This window comes from Piliocolobus tephrosceles, chromosome 13, assembly GCF_002776525.5.
Source record: "Piliocolobus tephrosceles isolate RC106 chromosome 13, ASM277652v3, whole genome shotgun sequence".
Lineage (NCBI taxonomy): Eukaryota > Metazoa > Chordata > Mammalia > Primates > Cercopithecidae > Piliocolobus > Piliocolobus tephrosceles.
In genome coordinates, this window is record NC_045446.1 from 49,409,610 (window position 1) to 49,428,021 (window position 18,412).

General features: G+C 42.2%; 1 protein-coding gene across 2 annotated transcripts in view; it reads right to left on the reverse strand.

Moving 5' to 3' along the window:
• INSC (INSC spindle orientation adaptor protein) overlaps positions 1-18,412 on the reverse strand; it is a 133,787-nt gene that overhangs the window by 66,721 nt on the left and 48,654 nt on the right. For both annotated transcript variants that reach the window (XM_023230864.2, XM_023230865.3), the window contains exon 3: positions 307-652. In XM_023230864.2, the coding sequence (XP_023086632.2) occupies positions 307-652 (346 nt within the window). The remainder of the gene's footprint in view (positions 1-306; positions 653-18,412) is intronic.

The window sequence follows — 18,412 nt, forward strand, 5'->3', positions numbered from 1 at the left end:
CAACCCATCTGGCATTAAAGTCAATAAATTTAACCACTGCACAGTTTCTCAAAGTAGTGGCACCTACCTCACAGGTTGTGCAGGTTAAATGAGATACATGTAAAAAAAAAAAAAAACACCTAGCACAATGTCCACCACATAGTAGGCACTCAGTAAAGGTTCTACTCTCTTTCTTTCCTCCTTTACTGGAAGGGGAGAAAGGCCTCTGGAGCAAAAAAGTTTCAGACAACACATGATTCAAACCCACTCTTCCCTAAAGCATCCTGACTTCCAGTTCCCGCCCACTCCTATCCCAGGGCAGCTGACCTGGCCCATTTCCTTTGAGGAGTTCCTGCTGACAGCACTGTACTCGCTGACCATGGAGCGGGCATGGCAGGTCAGACGCACACTCATGCTGTGCACCCGTGCCCAGCGGTCCTGGGCCAGCTTCTGCCCGATCCTGCGCAGCTCTGTGCTGATGACCCAACCCCGTTTAAGCAGCAGCTGCAGGGGTTCTCCAGGGCCAGTGCCACCTGCCAGGATAAGGTCACCCTGTGCATCCTCTTCCAGGCTGATGGGCTTCGCCTGCAGGACGCACATGCACTCGCACTCGGTCATGAGCTTCAGATCTTCCATCCAGCGCTGGACTGAGTCCACTTGCATCAGGTGCAGTCTGCAACCAGGAAACAGCACCACGATAATTATCAACACCCCATGATTTCCAAAGGTCTCAATTCCAGGCCATCTGATATTTACCAAGCACCTATTAAATGCTTAGCAGTGTCTCTCCTATTCATGCATCTTGATATTCTCAGTCCTTTCTCATTCTCTTCATCTTACAGATAAGTCTGAAGCACAAAGTTTTAAGGGCAGATGACCAGACTAATAAGCAACAGGCAATTATGTCTGACAGAGTAGCCAATGATCTTTACAATAAGAGGGAAATGGAAGGGTGAGGCAGGAGTATTGCTTGAGGCCAGGAGTTCAAGACCAGCCTGGGCAATATAGCAAGATCCCATCTCTCAAAAAAAAGTTAATGGAAATAGCCTAAATATCAAATAACGGTTATGCTAAGTGAGCTATAGTATAGCTATGATTATATAGTATGAATTTGTTTAAAATGATGCTTTCCAAAAGTTTATAGCTAAGAAAAATGTGTGCGCTAATAAAGTGGGGAATGCAGTATGCAAAAATGGAAATGTAAACACACAATTATTACAATAATGTTAGAAAGCTCCATCTAGGAAAAATATTTAAAGGAAACACATTACAATGCTAACGGCTCTTAATGGGTAACATAACTAAAGTCTTTTTCATTTTTTTAACTTTTCTCTAGTTTCCAAATTTTCTATAGTGAGCATATATATTACTTTTGTAATGGAACAAAATTAACTTTATTTAGTACAACAGCATGAGAACGTAGATTAGTTTCTAAGATCTTAATCAAATAAAATGCAGTCTAAAATTCACTGAGTCAAGTAAAAGTAATATCAGATCATTGATAAAGCATCGTACATTTGTTGGGTCCCTTATATTTCATATAAGTGCCAGGCACTGTGGGAAAAGCAGATACGAAGATATCAAGCCTCCACTCTCAAAAAGCTTTTGATCTGCCTAAAGAATCAAGATAAACTTACGAGAAGTTAAAAGACAATTGTTATGTGTCAATGAAAAGTAAAGCTTAAAAACAAAACTAAACTAAAAAGACAATAACAAATTTCACCATCATTTCACAACAGAAGACATGCATAGCTAATGACTAAGGCTGAGCGCAAGTTCGTCTGTCTTTGGCTTGACACAGTATTCTGATTAGTCTTTCTGCCACTGATCTTGCCTGCCTCAAACATTCTTCACCTGTCACCAGCTCATTCACTCATCTAAAAACATCAGTACCTACAAAATGTCAAGTATTGTTCTAAGACCTAGACTGCAGCAGCAAACAAATAATCACTTCTCTAGCGAATGTTACATTCAAGTGAGAGAACAGTCAATTTTCAAAATAAATGAGCAATGTATGTTGCAAGTAGCAAGTGCTAGGAAGGAAAAGAGAACATGAAAGAAAGCTAGAGAGTGTTAAGGGTAGATGGGGGAGTAGACTTCACAATTTAAAATAAGAGGATCAGAGGAGGCTCATTGAGAAAGAGACACTTGAGCAAAGACTTGAAGCACACGAGGAAGGATGCCATGTGGATATTTGAGGGCAAATTGCTCCAAGGAGAGAGATCAGCAAGTGCAAAGGCTCTGGAGGCAGAAGTGTCCTGAGATGTGTGAGGAATAGCAAGGAGGCCAGAGTAGCATGGGGAAGAGTCAACTGGGGTGGAAGATGAGTTGAGAGCAATGAGGTGGGGGTTAGGGGAGTAGATCCTACAGGGCTGTGTTGGACAAGATGGAGACCTGGCTTTTATTCTGAGTCAGTATAGCAAATAAAGGGCACCAATGAGGCCAGCCTGGTGAAGCAAAGGTATCAAGTAGGGTTGAAATTATAAGGCAGACTCCAGTTATCAAGGTTAAAAAATCATGTCTTCATGTTTACAGTTATTTAATGAGGAGGAGGAGGACTTTCTGAAATATGCAACCATTTGACTACAGGCTTTTAAATGTAATTTTTAACCACAAGTCTTATGTTTAATTGTGAAATTGAACATATGATTCTTTTAGGAAATGCTTTTTAAATCGTTTTTAAAAAATAACCAATGATTTTTCTGTCTCTGCCTCCCTTCATGAAAATAGCTATTACATTTGCAGAGAATTTGAACCTATACATATATATGCATATGTATGTGAACACATATGTATGTAAATACATACGTATATGTTTATGTATACTATGTATACAGACACACACACACACACACACAGAGAAGAGAACCCATTAAATCCAAAATCACAGCACCCTACTGCCAATATATCCTTATGAAAACATATTTAATTTTACATTAAGTAGAAGCACATCTCATGTACTCTTTGATTGCAGACAACTTCTCATCTTCTGCATCTTATTATCATCCCCTTATATTTGCCCACCCCTGTCAACCTCAGCCAACTAACTTTAACCTAGTAAGAATCATTTTATATTTTTCTCCACACTCATGTATTCTTACACACTTTTATCTAAGTATATATACATTTATAAGGTTTTCTGACCTATTGCTTGTTTTGTAAATATGACCATAATATATACACATCTTCCTGCATTTTTATTTTCTTACTTAACTTTGAAATCTTTCAAGTTATCCAGCAGAATCCTAAAACATTTTTTCCAATGTCTGAGCACTATTCCATATTGTGTATATTCCACAACTTATTAAGCCCTTTTCCCATTGCTGGGCATTCACCTTTTGTTCAGCTCCTGACCTTTATAAACAATGCAACATTCATACCCTCATGCATATGTTCTGACACATCAGAACCTTAATTCTAGGGCATAGATCCCCAGGAATAGAATTGTAATTCAATAGATGTTGCCACGTTGACTTTCAAAAGCCCCAATGCTTCACATTCCCCCAAGAATGTATTAGGACTTTCTACATAGATATTGAAATATGTTTCTCCCCTGCTTAAATCCTTCAGTTGAGCCCCACTAGACCACCATTCCCTGGATAAGTCAAAACTCCTGAGGCTAAAATGAGAGAGCTTCCATGATATCGCCACAGTCTCCCTTCCCACACATTTCCCTTGTCCATCTTCCCCAACTCCTAGCGCCCCTGCCACAAACACACTCTACACCTCAGATACATTCATCCTCCCTATTTTCCGAACATACCACTCTCTTCCGCAATCCTCTACAGCCTTGAACACGCAGTTCTCCCTCAGATTAGAATCCTCCTTTCTTCTTCTCTACCTGGCAAGTTTCTACTCACCCTGCAAGACCTGGCTCTTATGTTACCTCCTCTAAAAAACTACAGCCAGAGCTCATGAGCTCCTCCTCAGAGCCCCTGCATCCTTCAATGGGGCACTAATAACATTCTACTGCAATTAGTGTGTGTGCCTGAACTCCCCAAGTCCCATGGGGAACAGTCTCTTGTGCATGGCTTATTGCCAGTGTCTGATATATATCAGTTATTCAGAAAATGTATGCCCATTGATGAGTGGCCAAATGTCAGGCATTTATTGCCATAGGTCTGTACCTATGCAGAGACTTCATATGCTTCCATCACACAAGCTACCCAGAGAATGCCCTGAGATTGACACGATGGGAAAGCAGTTATTAAAGATGGAAAAACTGTGATTATTGTGTTCTAAAGATATAGAAATGGGAGGCAAAATGACCTAGGGGCTTTTAAGAGGCAACAAATGAACAAGTCACTTGCACACTGACTCATTCACTGCATAAGCACTTTGCAGTGGATATGTTACACTATCTTTCCAGCATCTTTTTCTCTCTCTTTTTTCAATCATAAAGACAAGTTTCATTAGCTACCTCTTGGGATGGCTACCAAGGCTGCAACTTTTCCCTCTTCTTTGCTAAAGTCCCCTCCTCCCAAACACAGGGGTGATCCCTGGCCATCTGTGGCCACGTCTGGACTGTGTTAAAATGCCCCTGGAAACAATTGGTGCTTGATCCAGGGGTGGGCTTCTGAACCAAGCTGCACTAATCCAATTTCTTGCCCCAAATTGTAAAACGTAGAACCAAGGGTCATACAGACACGAATTATTGTACATGGGACATGTTAACAATGGCAACTTCAGTTGTTCAATGGGAACCTCTAGGATCACTTGGGGAGTGGACAGACAAGTCCAATAGTTAATTTCTATTGCTTGTAACTAAAAGAACATTTTCTAAGACAAGCGTGCACAAATAACTAAATATAATTGAGTTGGTGTTCTTCTTAGAGTAAAGGTCTGCTTGGAATTCCAAGAAGAGAACTCCCCCTTTCCAATGGAGATCAGGGGCAGGTGCCTGGAGGAGGTGGTCATACCCTGGGTAGGGTTTGGACTTGTCAAGACAGTGAGAGCATATTCCAGGGTGGGGTAGTCAAAGGGACAATAAGTAAGTCCCCTGCTCTAGAGTTGTACATTCTGGAAGAGAGGGAACCATGATAAGGAAAGCCAGAAAGGTACACCAAGGCCCTGATTGTGAGAAGCCTTCAGTGCCAGATTAGGGGCTGGCCATTTGCACTGAGAGCTCTGAGAAGATACTGGAGGGTGGCAGGGCAGGGGAGGTAGGGATGGGTAGGATTGGAAAACAGCCAAATCACAGCACCTGGTACCACCACCTGGCTCAAAGGAAACCTGTGTGCTGGGGCTGCTCCCCGAGGAAAAGCTCTGGCATCCTCTGAGTGGAGGCACTCATACCCCTTACCTCTGGCCTGTAAGGGAAAGAACGAACCCAACCCGAAAGCTGTGGTAGAGGTAGGAAAGGAGATCAAGGCCCTGGGAGGCCTGCTCAGACCCACAACTCACATTTTTGTCAAGCCCTCCACCCCAATGCACACAGGAGGTGTATACTTAGTTCTTGTTTTTAAAGCTATGTAAGAATTAAAAAGAAAGTGAGATTTCAGAAGCTGTGTTAATTGAACTCCTAATCGATTCAGCACTCTGCTAGTAGGAGAACTGGAGTGACAGAACTATTGATTTCTTCAAGCCCTGCGTGTCTGTGCCTACCAGTGTCTGTGTTTGTGGATATGAATCCATCTGGGCGCCTGTCTTTATTATCTGGATGCCTGTATCTGTCTGTGTGTCTGTATATCCCTATCTGCACAAATATATGACTATATATGTGTTTACAGGACTTAACTCATATAAACTTGATGATTAAAAACTGGGGGTGGAGGAGCTTGAGCGTGGGTACACTTTGTGAATCATTTCCAAAGAAATGAGTATAGAAAAGGGAGAAATAAAGAAACTTTACAGTGGAGAAACCTGGCAGTCACTATTTTAACCAAGTGATCAAGTTTAACCTCACCAAGAATAAGGCATGTTGCTAGCATGTACCCCTGATAGGATATGATAAGAAGTGCACTTCATCCTGTAGCATTCTTCCCCCAGGACACGTAGCCTCAGTCTCATGATGAGAGAAGCAAACAAACCCAAACTGAGGGACATTCTATAAAACACCTGACTAATACTCCTCAAAATGGTCAAGGTCATCATAAACAAAGGTGGACTGAAAAACTATCATAGAACAGAGGTGACCAAGGAGACGTGAGGACTAAGTATAATATGATATCCTGGGTGGAATCCTGAAACAGAGAAAGGACATTCATGAAAAAAAACTAGTGAAATCTCAATACAGTCAGCTTTCTATATCTACAGATTTTGCATATATGGTTTCAACCAACTGCAGATTAAAATTATTAAAAAAAAGATAATAAAAATGTCACACATAAAAACACAGTATAACAACTATTTACATAGCATTTACATTGTATTAGGTATTATAAATAATCTAGAGGTGATTTAAAGTATACAGGAGGATATGTGTAGCTTATATGGAAGTATTAGGCAATTTTATATCAGGGACTGGAGCATTCAAGCATTTTCGTAACTGTGGGAAGTCCTGGAACCAATCCCTCATGGATGCCAAGGGACAACTGCAATGTCTAGAGTTCAGTTCATAGCAATGGACCAATTCTGGTCCCTTAGTTGTGACAAATGTGCCATGGTAATATAAGACGTCAGCAATGAAGGAAACTGGGTGTGGAGTATATGGGAACACTCTGTACTACCTTTACAACTTTCTATAAATCTGTAACTATTCGAGACCAGCCTAGCCAACATGGTGAAACCTGTCTCTATTAAAAGTACAAAAAAAAAAAAAAAATTAGCTGGGTGTGGTGGCACATACCTGTAATCCCAGCTACTCGGGAGGTTGAGGCAGGAGAATCACTTGAACCTGGGAGGCAGAGGTTGCAGTGAGCAGAGATCACACCACTACACTCCAGCCTGGGTGACACAGTGAGACTCCATCTCAAAAAGAATAAAAACAAAAAACAAAACAAAACAACAAACAAAAAACAAAATCCTGTGAGCCCAGACTGGCTGTCTCTCTGGTTTTATATCATGAGACTCATGCAGGGAAGACCTGGAGAGCCCAAGCTCCAGGATGGTAGGTGAAACCTGGCTAAAGAGCCAGGAATGGAGCCTTCCTCAAAGAACTGGGAAGTGGAAGGAAAAGCTGTCACCAGTCAAACTATGGGTGGAAGTTGTTCCCTCAGGGGAAAGGAACATGGCTACTCCCAGTAGCTTTGTCTTCCAGTTGGGCCCCCATCATCTGTCCTACAGCCCACCAATGGCTGAATCCCAGGTGAGCCTCGTGGACCTGTGCCTTCAATACCTAGCTATGTCAGGGGACCCTCCCTCTGAGGTCCCTCATGACGGCTCATAATGACCCTGCTCCTTCCTTAACCACCTGAACAGACAGGCCTTGAGTCACAACTTCCTTGGGACTGAGTAGCCTATTGTATTAGAGTCTGAGCATAAGGGGGAAGTATCCAGACACAAGCAAACAAGGCCTGCACACTGGCATAAGGGTAGGAAGAGCTAGCGCTGCTTCTCATAATCTGTGTGACCTTAGGCAAGCTGCTGCTTCTTTTTTTCCATTTTCTGAAATTTTTATTGAAATATAACATATGTACATAGAAGTGAACACATCATAATATTGAGCTACAGTTCAATACATTTTCATAAGGTCAACACATCCATGAATTCAGCAACCAGATAAAGAAACCCAACTATTACCATTGTCCCAGAACTCTCCCTTGTGCCGCTTCTGGTCACTCCCCAACCAGGATAATCCGTATCCTGACTTTTAACAATCTAAGTTTGTATTTTGAGTAAGTTTCTTAACCAATTTGAGCCTCAATTTTTTCATCTATAAAATAGATACTAATAGAGGTTTCTGCACAGGGTTGATGGAAGAATTAAATTAAGTGATGAATGTGCAGGGCCTAGTACACTGCATGGCACAAAAGAGGATGCTCAAAAATGTTAGTTCTCTGTGCTGCCCTTCCCCATATAAAACACCTCTGCACATGTTACAATAACTAGAAATATAATAATGACTGGAATGTATTGAGCACATCCCATGTGTTGAGCACCACGCTAAGATCATGTCCTTTGCAGGGACATGGATGGATATGGAAGCCATTATCTTCAGCAAACTAACACAGGAAAAGAAAACCAAACACTGTACATTCTCACTTATAAGTGGGAGCTGAACAATGAGAACTCATGGACACAGGGAGGGAAACAGTACACACTGGGGCCTGTCAGTGGGGTGGGGGGAGGGAGAGAATCAAGATAAATAGCTAATGCATGTGGGGCTTAACACCTAGGTAATGTGTTGATAGGTGCAGCAAGCCACCATGACACACGTTTACCTATGTAACAAACCTGCACATCCTGCACGTGTATCCCAGCACTTAAAATAAAACACAATAATAAAGTAGATGAGCAGAGAGAGGGATGAGGCAGTCTTAACATAGGCAGATGGGGAGGATCATTTGCCCAAGCAACAACTTGGGGCTGCTATGGGCAAAGGAAGATGAAAGGAAACTGTGAGCCCCTGACCCTGCCTACAGCTCGGGGGAGGAGGGTGGGCAAGAATGATGAGCTGCCAAGATATCATTTCTGCTTTCAGGCCAAACCCACACAGGGCTGTCCAGCTGCAGGAGTTGCCTTTCATGGTAACAGTCCTAGAAATGAAGACAGACAAAGTGCCAGTGGGGGAAAGCAGAATCTGGTTTACTTTAAGAATGAACTTAGGCCAGGTGTGGTGGCTCATGCCTGTAATCCCAACACTTTGGGAGGTGGAGGTGGGAGGATCCCTTGAAACCAGGAGTTTGAGACCAACCTGAGCAACATAGCGATACCTCCATCTCAATAATAATAATAATAATAATAATTAGCTGAGCATGGTGGCTCTTCCCTGTGGTCCCAGCTACTCAGGATACTCAGGAGGCAGAGGCAGGAGGATCACTTGAGCCCAGGAGGTCAAGACTGCAGTGAGCTATGATGGTGCCACTGCACTACAGCCTGGGTGACAAAGTGGGACCCTTTCTCTTAAAAAAAAAAGTTTAAAACAACTGTTATTTCTAGAGATTGTTTAAACAGCACCAAATCTGTCTCCCCAAGCAGCAACCAGACATACTGAGAAGAAAACATAGAACAAATTAGTAAGCGCGGGAACCCCAGCCTCCCCCTACCTCTACTCAGTGGCCAATCCCCAGGCCCCATCAAGCAGGTGCATGTCACTTATGTCCAGGGCAGGGAAGACATTCAGAGGCTCTGGCCTATTAGCAGCTGAAGGAAAAAATGGGTTGGCTGCTCAAGAAACCCCACCCAGCCTGACTTCTCCCAGAATGCTTTGCACCCAAGTTGCTCACATTTAAACTGAACTACTGTGTTAATAATATTGTTGTGTTTAGCTAAAAAAAAAAAATAGAATTAGACAAAAAGCAGTTCTGAGGTCACAGTGAAATAAAAAATTTAAAAAACCACCAGTAGAAATAACTTTTATTGAACTTTTACAGTGCCTCAAGAGCTGTGCACTTATCATGCATTATTTTATTCTCACGACAACCTTACTCAGTTTACTCTCTTATTCGCTCCATGTCACAGGTGAAAATACAGAGGTGTAGAAAGGCTACATGACTTAAGAGAGCCAGAACTCCATGCGGGCAGTCTGGCTCCAGAGACTGTGCTACTGACCACACTATTCAGCTTCCCATCTGTGTCTCTCCTCCACCAGACTTTGAGACATCCTCAAAAGTAGGCATTGTTTGATTCATGTCAGCACAAGTCCTGACACACAGTAGTATCAATAAATACGTAATTGAATCAAGTAAGGCTGAGACTGCCTGGGAGACGAGCATTGTATGCCTTGCCAAGCTAGCTTCTTTGAAAAAAAATATTTTCCAAACTTGCAAGGAGTTACACAAGTTGGGCAACAGTGTCCTGGACTGGCACATAGGAATCTCCCAAACCGATCCCATCCTCTGCTCTGGAATTACATTTTAGGAGGTATGGATTTTGTCTTTGGCTAGGATGTCAGACAAAGTATAGGTGAGTTCCCAGCCTTATGGCAAAAGTTTAAGCGTTGGGCAAGTAACTAGATCCCACAAAAAGTGTGATAACAAAGATTTTGAAATACTTGAAGCTGATGGCATTAGAACCATAGATACTTCTCATCCAAGGCATTTTTGCAAATGTTCCTGTCTTCCACTAAGCAATGCTCTGGTTGGGTAGAGCTTGGACCCTTAGCAACCGTTATCCCAATTCTCAGAGCCTGGCCTGAATGTAAAGGTGAACAGTGATCTGGTGAGTTGTGGGTATATATTCTCAAGCCCTTAAGGAGTGTCTGTCCGAACATGACACCAGGAACAAACATAGAATATTCTCAACCAGTTCAACAAGGTTTAAAACATTAAGCAGTGTCTCTCAGGCAATCCCTGGTCAACTTAATTCAGTGAAACACTATTGACACCGACAATGTTTCAGGCCTTCTTCTGGTGATCCCTGACCCCAGGAAGCTTACACAGTCTAGTAGAAGAGACAGACAGCCCAACTTCAGTCTCATCCCATCATGATGGGTCATGAGGCTCACTCAAGTGCATCTTAGAGTCCCCAGAGTTCATCTCACATATGTTCCCCCACTCCCCCCGCCAAAGACTGGTTCAGCAACCCCAAGGTGGAACTGAATGATTCTGATACCATTTATTCCTTAGCAGCCTTGCACTAGGCATGACTCCAGCTGCCATGCCATGCCACGTCCACCCAGCATGGCTGCCATTCCTTCCAGTGAATGTCATGCTCTCTGGACTCCACAGGACATCTCAGACTGTTACAGTCACCACTTCTTCTCTTACTGCTACCTCTCCTAGTTACCAGGGTACCACCACCAGACATGCCGCTGGGTCTTCTAGGCATCGTGGAGATTTCTGTTGGTTACCACTGCTCCCACCAGAGCCTAAACTCTACAGCTGGGTTGCCTGGATTCAAATTCCAGCTCTGCGACTTGCTAACTATGTAACTTTGGGCAAGTTAACATAACTGCTCAGTGCTTCAGTTTCCTCACCAGCAAATGGTGAAAGATAGTAATAACTAACTCCTGGTCTTTTTACCTGATGGGTAATACTCTAAGTGTTAGTCTCTATTAGAGCAGTTCTAATAAAGCCACCGTATCATCAAATCTTTTTTACCTGAAAGTCAAAAACATGAAGAAAATTCTGGAAAGATGGCAGTGGCGGTGCATATTTTTCCAAACTCTTCAAACCCCCACATGAAAACTGACAGAGCAACTATATGACAACCTCTGCCTCATGGATAATATTTATAATGAAACTAGATGATAAGTTATCCCCACAAACTTCAAAATACTAGCAAATGGGGACAACCCACCAACAGCTGTAAGACCTGCTCAGTATCATGTATTAGACAGTTTTCATGCTGCTGATACAGATATATCCAAGACTGAGTAATTTATAAAGAAAAAGAGGTTTAATGGACTCACAGTTCCACATGAATAGGGAGCCCTCACAATCATAGTGGAAGGCGAATGGCACATCTGAACTGGTGGCAGGCATTATAAAATCATCAGCTGTCGTGAGACTTATTCACTACCATGAGAAGAGTATGGAGAAACTACGCCCATGATTCAATTACCTCCCTCCTGGTCCCTCCCACAACACATGGGAATTATGGGAGCTACAATTCGAGATGAGATTTGGGTAGGGACACAGTCAAACCATATCATATTATCTTATGAGAAGATGAAGAAAAAAGAATAAGGTGGCATCTGATGAACATGAGAAAGGAGAACCCAAAATAGCTCTGGGTATTTACTGGAAAGCACAGTACAGGAATTTGAGAACAGTAGCTGAAACTAGAAGGGGATTTGCCTTTCCAATATAGCTGAGTACAGGGTGTTTTATGAACTCTCAATATTGACCCACCAGGAATCTCTTCTACAACAAAGCACCACATTAAGGAGAAACTCCTGGGAGTGGAATCCAAATTCAGTGCGACAGGGACAACAGAGGCACAGGAACAAGATATTTAAGTCAATGTGAGGGAAGAAAGCAGAGCTAGGAACGCTCAGAGAGCAGGTCATCGTATTTTTGGACCCTATACTAAAACAAAAGAAGGTAGAGTTCTATAAAGTTAGAATAGGTTTCCTGAACCCTGCCTTCTTCTAAAGGTCCATGAAAACTAATTTCACTTAAAAATGAGCAACAGAAAATTATTGTAGTCTCATCCCATATATAGTTATTTCAAAAAGAGAATAAAGAGCAGAATAATATCTCTACAATGAGAAAATGCCAGAAAAAAAAAAATGTACTCTTAAAACAGATAAAACTCTAACAAAATAAGCTTAAAATTTTGAGGAAATTATAAAAGACAGGAACAAGAAACATACATTCTCGGGAAGGAATTAGAAATAAAGGGGGGAAAGTCATTTTAGAAACAAAGACTAAACAAGAAACACATAAGATAATGCCTTTAAAAATCAAATGCAAAAATGAAGAAAACTTTGAAAATGAAAAAATGAAGAAAGTGAAACCCTGTCTCTACTAAAATACAAAACTCACACCAGTTAGAATGGCAATCATTAAAAAATCAGGAAACAACAGGTGTTGGAGAGGATGTGGAGAAATAGGAACACTTTTACACTGTTGGTGGGATTGTAAACTAGTTCAACCATTATGGAAAACAGTATGGCAATTCCTCAAGGATCTAGAACTAGATGTACCATATGACCCAGCCATCCCACTACTGGGTATATACCCAAAGGATTATAAATTATGCTACTACAAAGACACATGCACACGTATGTTTATTGCGGCACTATTCACAATAGCAAAGACTTGGAATCAACCCAAATGTCCATCAGTGACAGACTGGATTAAGAAAATGTGGCACATATACACCATGGAATACTATGCAGCCATAAAAAAGGATGAGTTTGTGTCCTTTGTAGGGACATGGATGCAGCTGGAAACCATCATTCTTAGCAAACTATCACAAGAAGAGAAAACCAAACACCGCATGTTCTCACTCAGGTGGGAACTGAACAATGAGCTCACTTGGACTCGGGAAGGGGAACATCACACAATGGGGCCTATCATGGGGAGGGAGGAGGGGGGAGGGATTGCATTGGAGAGTTATACCTGACATAAATGATGAATTGATGGGTGCTGACGAGTTGATGGGTGCAGCACACCAACATGGCACATGTATACATATGTAACAAACCTGCACGTTATGCACATGTACCCTAGAACTTGAAGTATAATAAAAAAAAAAAAAAAAAAAAATAGCCGAGCATGGTGGCAGGTGCCTGTAGTCCAGCTACTTGGGAGGCTGAGGCAGGGGAATCACTTGAACCCAGGAGGCAGAGGTTGCAGTGAACCAAGATCTCACCACTGCACTCACTCCAGCCTGGGTGACAGAGCAAGACTCCATCTCAAAAAAAAAAAAAAAAAAAGAATTTGAGAGAAAACAACAAACATTAAAGTTAGGTAACACACAATGTAAGTTCCTAAGGAATGAATTCAAAGCACAGAAACACGGTAAATACTAAAACTGTAAATCAGAAAACTTTTAAGTGGGGGAGGGGAATTAAAACTACACTTTGAAAGAACATACTACATACGTGAAAGCAAACACGCAAGACATACTCTAGTAAGATAGTAAGATTACTGCACAAGAGAAAAGAATGAGAAGGAAGGCAGGGAGGCAGGGAGGGAAGAAATTGTTTGTGCATCTAAAAATAAGTGCATGTTACCCATAAGAGACAGAAAATTGGGCTATCATCAGATTCTGAGAGAAATACTTTATACCAGAAAAAGTAGAGTTACATATTTAAAATACTCAAGGAAATAAAGTGTGAGCCAAGGATTTTATATTGAAAGTCATATATGACTTTGAAATGTGAGTAGGAACTCTCAGCTCTGATGACAGAAGTGATATTGGGCAAAAATCCTTCAAGAATGATTAAGAAGATAAAATCAGTAAGACTTGGACACTGATTCATATAGATGATGAATGAGAGAGAGTGAAGAGATGAGACGCAGATTTTTTACTTGAGCAGCTGAATGGATAGGAGAAATAAATTTGGAAGACACAATGATAGGTTCAGTTTGTGACATGGTGAATCTAATAGACCTACCATCTCTTCTTTTCAAGAAGTCCAGTCCCTCTTACTGGACTGTCCTCTCACAGAACTTCATTCTAAAACCTTCCAGGCACTCCCAGCATCCATACAGAGTGCATGGCCGACATACTGTCACAAGTCTCATCCTGAATATTCTCACAAATTTCATTCATTCAACAATATTTACTTAGAGTCAAATAGGTGCCAGGAACTGTTCTAGCTACTTAGGATTTATTAGTAAGCAAAAAAACCAACATCTCAGCCCCTGTGGAGAGTACATCATAGCAGGGGAAAACAGACAACAATAATAAATATAATAAATAAAAATGAATACAGTATGTTAAAAGCAGATGATTTCTATTAACAAGTAGCGGTACAATAAGGGGTACCACAATTGTCTTGTGGAAAGCAGGGAAGTAACTGCCACTTTAAATAAGTGGTCAGAGCAGGGCTCATTGAGAAGCTAAGATTGAGCAAACACTTCAAGGAGGTGAAAGAATTAGCTGAAATATGGGTACTGAGCAGTGCAGATGGTCAGAGGCTAGCGCAAAGGCCTTGGGAGGGAGGATGCCTGCTTTGTTTGAGACACAGTATGGAGATAAGTGTGGCTAGAGTAGAGTGAAAAACAGAAATATTAGTAGGAGGGGAGCTCAGAGAAGGGGTTAGGCCAGATCACATAAAGCCATGGAAGCCATTGTAAGCACTTTGGGTTTTATTCTGAGTAAACAAAATATTTCCCAGGTCCCCCAAGAACTCTTGCAACCAGATGTCATCTAGGTCCATCTAGCCCATTCTCTATAACCCAACAGGAAGACTCTCTCAGTGAGGGCTTTACAAAAACAACACATAGATGACTTTAGAATGACTTAACCTCTGCTATGCAGTGAACTATAAACTGTTTAATAAACAGCTAATTAAACCATAATTATTTATGTAACAAGCTATAAATAATTTACAGCATGGTTAGGCTATTCACTTCCCATCCCTCCGCACCAAGGCTCTTGTGAAGACCCAGTCAAATGCGACTAAAGGAAATGTGACTACTCTAATCTTGTTCATATTTTTCAATGTTTTCATTGCTCTGCTTCTGATCTGCTTCTGAATACCACGCTGAGCTGCGTTAGCATAGGCCCTACTGTGCATCAGGGGTTTTATGTAAGTGGCAGGCAATTCTTCATCTCTCCATCCCTAACCACTCCAAGTTCACATTTCAAGTGTAAATCCTGCCCCAGTGTTCGGTGCTGAGCAGCTTGCAAGACGGGCGGATCACGAGGTCAGGAGATCAAGACCATCCTGGCTAACACAGTGAAACCCCGTCTCTACTAAAAAAAATACAAAAAACTAGCCTGGCGTGGTGGCGGGCGCCTGTAGTCCCAGCTACTTGGGAGGCTGAGGCAGGAGAATGGCGTGAACCCGGGAGGCGGAGCTTGCAGTGAGCTGAGATCCGGCCACTGCACTCCAGCCTGGGCCACAGAAAGAGACTCCGTCTCAAAAAAAGAAAAAATGTTTCTAACTTGCCACTGACCCATCTATGCAATACCAGAAACATTGAGAAGGTTTTTGCTCCTTCAATGGGCTCCGCAAAATGCCTCCTGCGCCCACCTGCAGTGGAAATGCCCCCTTTTCCTCTGAGCTTCTCTGTATTCTCTCCTGTCTCCATGCATTAGTCCTCTGCTCCAAGCTGCAGCAGCAGAAAAAGTTTTCAGATCAACATTACTCAGAAATCTCAATTTTTCACTCTTCATCCTACTCACTTAATATTTGGTGTTCCGTATCATTTTCTGACATGTGTTCCATATCCTTTTCTGTTAATTAAACTGTTCAGTATAATATAGTAAGAGTGTAAATCCTATGGTATAACCCCAGGGGTCCTGGGGGAGGCAAAATGAAACCCACCAACCCACCTTGAAGCTAGTACTGAGAGTAATTTGTGACATGGGCATGGATTATGGCACTGTCAACACTTTATTACATCCATTTCTCCAGGCTGTGGTCTTCTCTCAATTGGTAGAAGGGTTTGAGGGTAAAGAAGAGACTTGACTATTCTAACAAATTATTTTTAATGTAGCATAGTTCCAAGCACACTATGAAACAAACTATCTCTTGAGTACCTTCTGCATAGAAGGCACATATCAAGAACTTGCACATATGATATCTAACTAGTATTTAGTAAAATGCTATTTATTACCCTCATCTTACAGAGGAGGAGAAACTGAGACTCAAAGAGGTTTTGGCACCTCGTCAATGACAGTGCCAGATTTCAGTCCAGTGCCTGACTCCAAAGTCTGTGCTCTCAGCACCTCCGCAGTCTGTCCAGAACCCTAACGGAACTTGTTGTTATTTCAGTTTCAGAAGGCCAAGGAACATGAATTTAGCTCCAGGTAACTGTTTCCACTCCTAGGAGCCAATGTGTACATCTGACAGCTGCCTTCTCTTTGATGACTCAGAGCCCCATCTTGTTAACTGTCAAACTCCAGCATTGTAGATGCCCTCTAATTGAGAGAAGACATTATTAACACTCTCTGATCTTTCATTAACTCATGAATGACTTATTTTTTAACCTCTAAAAATGGTATATGTGCATATCAGTATTGCCAATATATGTATGAGAGTCATTATGATGATATAAGCCACAAGAACACCTGATTAGGAGCCATCACCTGTGCCCTCTTCCCACTCCCTCCTCTTGACAGCTGTGCCCCCTTACACATGACGCTTGTCCTCTCTGAGCCTCAGTTTCCCCGCCTGCTCATCCCCCCCCCCCCCCCTTATTTCCAACCATTGTCCCAGCCCTGAGTTATTTCAGTCTCGCTACTGTGATTTCCAGCCTCCCAGGTTTTGCACACTCTGGTCCTTCTCTCCACTTCCTCTTTACCTTGCTGACTTCTACACATCCTTGAAGTCTTGACCTAATGTCTCTTCTGAAGGAGTCCTCTGTGACTCTTCAACAAGTTTATGTCCCATGTGCCCCACATGTCTGTAGCACTCTGTCTTTCCCCTGATCTACACTGGTCTCAATTGTTTAACAACTTTCAATTGTCTGTTTCACCCCCTAGACAAGGCAGGGTAGATCTTGTGTCTGTCTTGTCCTCCCTACATGCCACCATGCTACATGCTAAACTATCTGCAAGGCACTAGACCTGACACACCAACAATGCAACTGGTTTATATGTATGGAACTTAATTATATTTAAACATTTATCAAGTGGGAATAATAATAAGCTATACTGCTGTCCTGTCTCACTGGGTTGTGAGGGTCACCGAGATAAAATCCATAATCATTATAATGGCACTAACTGAGGATGGGCCTTTGCCAATTATCATGGGGATTGATTCATATGTATTATCTCAGCTGGTTCTCACAATGACCCTGTGAGGAGGGTACTCTTATGATCTTACTTTTACAGATGAGGAAACTGAAGCTTAGCAAGGCCAAGTAATGTATCTGACATCACACAGATCACAAGTGGCAAAGTTTGGCTCTAAACCCAGCTCATCAGTGTCTAGACTGTATGTTCTTCAGTGTTACGTTAAACTGCTTTAGGCTGCACTCTGTTCCAACATCATGTGCAGTACTGTCAGGTAAAATTTATAAATGCATTCCTACACACACACATCCAGCTATTCCTATTGTTTGTCATGAATTTTCATGGCAGTAACATGGGATTTGATGTATAGACTAAAAATGGTTTAGTTTTGTTTTTTCTATTCTGTTCTTCTCCCTACTTTAAAGAGAGTATTTTCATTTGCTAAAGTGGACATTTAGGAGAATTCACAGATGTAATGTGCCCATTCCCATCCTGATACCTCTGCATGGTTCTGTGAAGTGCAGGTGAGTGTATAGAAATCACCACTAGAGGGTTTCCAAGAGCCAGTCTCTCCACCATCTACAAGGCTCCGGAACTCTCCATCAGCCTCCAGCAACCACTTGGGTACGTTGCCTCCACCATGTCCTGGCTCCACTCCCAAGCCTCAGGCTCCTAAGGAGGATTCTCTGTTTTCAGTTGTAGGCAGACCCAGGGACAAAAGATCCTTCACCTGGGGCTGCACTGGCAGCTCTGCCCTCCAAAAGGGCCCACAGGTGCAAGAGGCCAGGAGAAGTTGCCTGTCTCAAGTCCCACAGCCAGTGCACAGTGGGGCCAGGCCTGGAGACCTAGTCTCCTGGTGTTTTCCAGGACCCTGCTCAGAATAATCCCTGTTCTAGGAGCTGAGGCTACAAAGTTGAACAGGAGAAAATCCCAGCCTTCATAGAGCTCAGCCAAGACCCAAACAGGAAAAAACAAAAAAAAACACCAACAATTCAATCTGGTTATAATTGTAAGAGTAGTTGAAGTGTTG